General features: G+C 44.6%; 1 protein-coding gene across 1 annotated transcript; it reads left to right on the top strand.

Annotated features, from left to right (window-relative positions):
• Window positions 1-582: 582 nt before the first annotated feature.
• On the top strand, window positions 583-5,997 carry LOC134731045 (olfactory receptor 7E24-like). Its single transcript, XM_063607068.1, has 2 exons — window positions 583-2,247; window positions 4,186-5,997. The coding sequence occupies exons 1-2, from the start codon at window positions 2,073-2,075 to the stop codon at window positions 4,884-4,886; spliced, it is 876 nt and encodes a 291-aa protein (XP_063463138.1). The 5' UTR covers window positions 583-2,072; the 3' UTR covers window positions 4,887-5,997.
• The last annotated feature ends 953 nt before the right edge of the window (window positions 5,998-6,950 follow it).

The following is a 6,950-nucleotide window of genomic DNA, read 5'->3' as shown; positions in this document are numbered from 1 at the left end:
AAGAAATCCTGTAATCATTAGAAGCAGTATGGAAACCCCACAAGGTGGCAGTTAGGCATTGCAGAGGACACCAGCAAGCTTCCCTCTTGCTGGGTTTGGGGAATTCCCGCGCTGACTCAGAGGCTCGAAAAGCAGCATCTGCCCCCTTCTGGGCATCAGTGCTCCCTCAAGCACCTGATCTTGGATCTCCTTCTTCTAAAGAAGAAAAGGACTTTCTCCAGGTAGAGGGAAGGACAAGTGATGGAGGAAGGATGGATTCGGTTACCAGATGGGAGAGTAGCTGTGCCACAGCTGCTAGGAGATGCAGTTGTACTGGCTGTGCAAGAAACCACCCATCGAGGTCAGGAGTCACTGGAAAAGTTGTTAGGCCGGTATTTCTACATCTCGCCTTTGTCAGCCCTTGCCAAAACGGTGAGGCAGCGGTGTGTTACCTGCCGACAGCATGATGCGAGGCAAGGTCCAGCTGTTCCGCCCGGCATACGAACTTATGGAGCAGCCCCCTTTGAAGGTCTCTAGGTAGACTTCACAGAGATGCCAAAGTGTGGAGGTAACAAGTATGTACCAGTTCTTGGGCGTACCTACTCTGGGTGGGTGGAGGCCTATCCAACACGAACTGAGAAAGCTCGTGAAGTAACCCCTGTGCTTCTTCGAGATGTGATTCCTAGATTTCGACCGCGCTTACGTATCGGTTCAGACAACGGGCCTGCGTTTTCGGCTGCCTTGATACAGAAGATGGCAAAGGTATTGGGGATCACACGGAACCTGCATGCTGCCTCCCGGCCTCAGAGTTCCGGAAAGGTGGAGCGGATGAATCAGACTATCAAAAATAGTACTATTGTCTTCCCCGCTGGATATTTAAAACAACACCACAAGGCGCGTCAAACCACCTGCTAAATTTGAGGGAATGTTATCCTCTCCCCTCCTCCCCCGGCCCCGGATATTACAGACAACAACACAGGGGTGATGTACACCCACTGCTTTATTGGGAGTAATATCATCCTCTTCCTTCTTGGATAGTAGGAACAGTATCACACTGTGCGTGTAGGCCTGTCGTGAAATTCAATGGAATGTCATCCTGCGCCTCCCTGGATATGATGAACAATATCACGGGGAATATACAACTTCTGAGATATTGGGAGTGATATCATCCTCTCCCCTCTGGAGGTTAGGAACAATATCACAGGAGTAGTATACACCCTCTGGGATGTTGGGACTAATATCATCCTCCCGCCCACTGGATACTAAAAACCATATCATAAGGGGCGTGGACACACACTTCGATATTGGTATGAATACCATCCTCTCCCTCTTTGGATATTCGGTGCCATATTTCAGGTGGGGTATACATCGCCCGCAATATTGGAAGTAATATGATTTTCTACCCCCCCGGATATCAAAAACAATATCACTGGGGGTTGTGAACAACCCCTGCGATATTTGGAGAAATATCATCGTCTCCCCTCACGATTATTAAGAACAATATCATAGGGGTGGGGGATGTACACCCCCTTTCATATTTGATATCATCCTCTTCCCCCCTGGATATTAGGAACAATATCAGGAAGGGATGTACAGACCCTGCGACCTTTGCTGTCATAGAATTGTCTCTGCCCTAGATATTAGGAAAAAATGTCACTGGGGATGTGAACAGCCCTGCGATATTGAGAGTAGTATCATCCTCTCCCCCCTTGCATATTGGGAACAACATCACAGGTGGGGTGTACTACCTCTGTGATATTGGGAGTGAAATTTTCCTCTCTTCCCCTGGACACTAGGAAGGGTATCAGAGGGGGAGGGTGTACATTCCCTGTGATATTCAACGTAACCATATCCTCTCCCTCCCAGGGTATTCAGAACAATATTACAGGAGGGGTATACACCCCCTGCGATATTGGGAGTAATATCATCCTCTCTCCCTGTGGATATTACGAAGAGTATCACAGGGCTGTAGAAACTCCCTGAGGTACTGGGAGTAACATCATCCTCTCTCCCTCTGAATATAGGAAGATTTTCACAGGGGAGTGTACACCCCCTGCGATATTGGGAGTAAGATCATCCTCTCCACCCAGGAAATGACTAACAAGGTCACGGGGGGATGTACTCTCCCTGCGATATTGGGAGTAATGTCGTCCTCCCCAAACCTGGATGTTAGCAATGACATCACAGAGGGAGTGTACACACCCTGCCACATTGGAAGTAATATAATCCTCTCCCCACCTGGATACTGGGAAAGATATCACAGCGCGGGTATACGTTTCCTACGCTGTTGTGAGTAATATCATTCTTTTCCTTTCTGGATATTAGGAAGAATATCACAGGGGTGCTGTACAATTACTTCGATATTGGGAGTAATATCATCCTCTATTTTCCTGGATATTGGGCACAAAACACAAAAGGGTGTACAACCCGTGCGATATTGGGAGTAATCGCATACTCTCTTTCCCTGGATGTTAGAAAACAATATCATCAGAGCTGAACACCCCCCGCGATAATGGGAGTCACGTTTACTATTTCACAGGCCATTTGGAACAATATCATAGGGGGTGTTTCCAAACAGGGGTGGTGTACACCCCCTGTGTTATTGGGAGTAACATCATTCTCTCCACCTCTGGATATTAAGAACAATATCCCGGCGGGAGGTGGTACACCCCCAGTGATATTGCGAATAATGTCATCCTCTCCTTTCCTGGATATTAGGAAAAATATCACAGGGGGGTGTACTCCTTCTGTGATATTGGAAGCAATATCAACCTCTCCCCCGCTGGATATTAGAAAAAAAAATCTCTCATGGTATACACACACTGTGATATGAGGAGAAATATCTTCCTAGGGTATTACGAATAATTTCACAGTCTGTACACACATGGTGTACACTCAATGTGATATTAGGAGTAATATTTACCTAGTAGATAATAAATAACATCGCAGGGCGTACACCCACTTTGATATTAGCTGTAATATTTTTCTAAGTTTTTACAAATAAGATCACAGGGTGTACAAACATGGTGTACACTCACTGTGATATCAGGAGTCGTATCTCTGTGATATATTATGAATAATATCACAGGGTGTACACCCACTGTATTATTAGGAGTAAGATCTCTGTAGGATATTACAATTAAGATCACAGGGTGTAGAGCCACCGTGATATTAGGAGCAATATCTTTCTAGGATATTACAAATAATATCACAGGGTGTACGCCCACTCTACTGTCAGGAGCAATATCTCCCTAGGATATCAAAAATCCTATCACAGGGTATCCAATCTCGGCCTTCCATGTTCTAAGGGATTCTCCAGCTTCAGCCTCCCGAGTAGCTAGGGTTACCCGCCACCACACCCGGCTAATTTTTTTTTTATTTTCACTGGAGACGGGGTTTCACCACGTTGGCCAGGCTGGTCTGGAACTCCTGACCTCAGATGATCCATCAGCCTCGGCTGCCCAAAGTGCTGGGATTACAGGTGTGAGCCATGGTGCTGGGCCAAGAGTTATAGATTCAATTCATTTGGAAACACAGCTCCCATTTTTGAGTGTGCATGTACTTTTATGAAGAAATTATGTCAGAAAACTGAAGGATGATAATAAATATGAAAAGTGACAGGCATGTGAAAAGGTCTTCCGATTGAGAACTATAAGTTTCGATTTCGTTTTCAGCTAATGGGGTCCTTGCTCTTGTGTCGTCCTTTTACATATTCTACATCAATGGAAGTTGTAGTACGGTGTCAGAATAAAGTAGAGTGTATTTCACGGCTTCTTAATTTCTTTCAATTAGACTGAGATCTTTTTCTGAAAGAGAGAAGGACATTTTCACTGCATTGTATTTTTTCTGAAAAGAGTAGGGCCATATTTTACGGAGATCACGGATTTGTTATATATGACGTTTTGGTCTTCTAATATTCTTCCGTGGTTTTTCTCTAAAGTAGTATGTACTGAAAGCCTCATATAGCAAAAAAGTAAATCACGTAATAATTCTGAGATTTTTGGAATTGTCACAACGGAGAAACATTGCTGGCGGTGTATGGTCCGCAAGTGTGAAGATGTTCCTTGTGAATTGCTTGCATCCAGCATTAAGGGCTGGTTTTTATCTTTTATTTTTCCAATCCTCTTTCCTTCTCAAGGTGTCCAAGACACACAGGGCCACAGAATCTCACAGGTGTCTGAGAATTCCTCCTCCTGGGACTCTCAGAGGATCCAGAACTGCAGCCGGTCCTCGCTTTGCTGTCCCTGTCCCTGTCCATGTATCTGGTCACGGTGCTGAGGAACCTGCTCAGCATCCTGGCTGTCAGCTCTGACTCCCCCCTCCACACCCCCAAGTACTTCTTCCTCTCCAATATGTGCTGGGCTGACATCGGTTTCACCTCGGCCACAGTTCCCAAGATGATTGTGGACATGCCGGCGCATAGCAGAGTCATCTCTCATGCAGTCTGCCTGACACAGATTTCTTTCTTGCTCCTTTTTGCATGTATAGAAGGCATGCTCCTGACTGTGATGGCCTATGACTGCTTTCTAGCCATCTGTTGCCCTCTGCACTACCCAGTCATCGTGAATCCTCACCTCTGTGTCTTCTTCGTTTTGGTGTCCTTTTTCCTTAGCCTGTTGGATTCCCAGCTGCACAGTTGGATTGTGTTACAATTCACCAGCATCAAGAATGTGGAAATCTCTAATTCTGTCTGTGACCCCTCTCATCTTCTCAAACTTGCTTGTTCTGACAGCGTCATCAATAGCATATTCATATATTTTGATAGTACTATGTTTGGTTTTCTTCCCATTTCAGGGATCCTTTTGTCTTACTATAAAATTTTCCCCTCCATTCTAAGGATGTCATCGTCAGATGGGAAGTATAAAGCCTTCTCCACCTATGGCTCTCACCTAGCGGCTGTTTGCTGATTTTATGGAGCAGGCATTGGCATGTACCTGGCTTCAGCTGTGTCACCACCCCCCAGGAATGGTGTAGTGGCATCAGTGATGTATGCTGTGGTCACCCTCATGCTGAACCTTTTCATCTACAGCCTGAGAAACAGGGACATACAAAGTGCCCTGCGGAGGCTGCACAGCAAAACAGTCGAATCTCATGATCTGTTCCATCCTTTTTCTTGTGTGAGTGAGAAAGGGTAACCACATTAAATCTCTACATCTGCAAATCCTGCCCCTTAGTCACATTATTTTTGTGGCTTGATGGCTTTTATTCCTTTCCGCATTTCCTTTGTGAATATTGCTTTCTTCGTTATGCCTTTAACTGGAATGGGTGAGGATTCTGGGATCCTTGGTTTATCAGAAACCTCATGACAGAATCCTCTATACCTAGGCTGCCTCTTTTAGTCTCTGAGCAATAACCTTGTCATCCAGGTGGAATCACAACCATCACTTTATATACACGAAGTCCTCACTTCGTTTCGGAATTCCCTGAAAACTGACTTTATGGAAACAATGTACAGAAGGTCCTCCAACACAACTCGATGTTCAAAGTGGTGTAGTTATACTGTTGATGAAAAATAAGTGGTTTCACTATACATAATTTTGCTTCAAGGTGAAGTTTCCAAGAGACTTTCAAAGATGTTAAGTGAGGATATACTGTACATCAAATTCATATCCTCTTCCACAGTTCATGTGGAATTTCTTTATAAACTGCTTCTAGAGAATCTATTTAGGCAGGTTCTGTGTAGAGACCCATGTCGCCCTTCCTCATTCTTGGCTTTGAGTCAAATCACCTGGGGAGCTTACGCATGGTGAGGCCTGGGCCTCAATACTTGAGATTCTGATTTCCTTGCACCTGTGTGAGTATGTGGATTTTTTTTTTTCTTTTAAAGCACCAGAGGTAGTTCCAATGACGAAGATTTTAGAGGCATGAAGCTCCAATGAATAAGAACAGAAATTAATTGTAGTATGATTTCTTCAAATATTATCTTCAAATGCATTGTCCATCAACACCACGCAAATGTTTATTATGCTGTTTTTTCTTACCATTTAGCATTTTCTATTTCCTTCTTGTCCTTTTTTTTTTTTTGAATCAGAGTTTCACTCTTGTTGCCCAGGCTGGAGTTCAATGGCACAGTCTCGGCTCACTGCAACCTCTGCCTCCCGTATTCAAGCAATTCTCCTGTCTCAGCCTTCCAAGTAGCTGGGATTACAGGCATGCGCTACCATGCCTGGCTATCTTTTTTTTTTTTTTTTTTTTTGTATTGTTAGTAGAGACAGCGTTTCTCCATTTTGGTCAGGCTGGTCTTGAACTCCCGAACTCAGGTGATCCGCCCGCTTCTGCCTCCCAAAGTACTGGGATTACAGGCATGAGCGACCGCGCCCAGCCACCACTTAGCATTTACATTTTACATTTGTTGAAGTTATAGATTTATACACACATCAATTGCTGCTTTGTTATACACTTGCATATACACAAGATGGGAAATAGAAAAGAATAAAATGGGCACAGTATCCCTGAAGTTTCACATTCCGAGACTTTAAAAATATTTGCTCTTTAGAAATTTGTTTCAATGAAGAAACTGTGGTATACACACCCAGTGAAGTATTATTCAGCCTAAAGAGAAAGAAAGTCCTCTCCACTGCAGACAAAATGGATGAGATTGAGGGTCTGTATATTAAATGAAAGAAGCCAGGCACAGAATGTCAAATATTTCATATCCTCACTTCTATGTAGGAAGAAAAAAGGAAACCTTGGCCAGGATTGGTGGCTCAGACCTGTAATCCCAGCACTCTGGGAGGCTGAGTCGCACGGATCACTTGAGTCCAGGAGTTCGAGACCCGCTTGGCCAACATGGTGAAACGCCGTCTCTACGGAAAAAACAAACAATTAGCCGGGCGTGGTGACGCATGCCTCTAGTCTCAGCTACTCGGAGGGCTGAGGCCCAAGAAGCACTTGAACTAGGGAGGCGGAGCTTGCAGTGAGCCCGGATTGTGCCTGTGTACTCCAATCTGGGCAACAGAAAGAGACTCCAT

The sequence above is a fragment of the Pan paniscus genome, chromosome 7, assembly GCF_029289425.2.
Source record: "Pan paniscus chromosome 7, NHGRI_mPanPan1-v2.0_pri, whole genome shotgun sequence".
Lineage (NCBI taxonomy): Eukaryota > Metazoa > Chordata > Mammalia > Primates > Hominidae > Pan > Pan paniscus.
Note: the sequence above shows the minus strand (reverse complement) of the source record. Positions and strands in the feature narration are given on the sequence as shown.

What these genes read in the sequence shown, in the direction of transcription:
- LOC134731045 (XM_063607068.1), top strand. Translation starts at nt 2,073, where the DNA reads ATGACTAACAAGGTCACGGGGGGATGTACTCTCCCTGCGATATTGGGA. An exon ending in GGAAAGATATCACAGCGCGG is followed by an intron (nt 2,248 to 4,185) that starts GTATACGTTTCC and finishes TGGGACTCTCAG; the next exon opens with AGGATCCAGAACTGCAGCCG.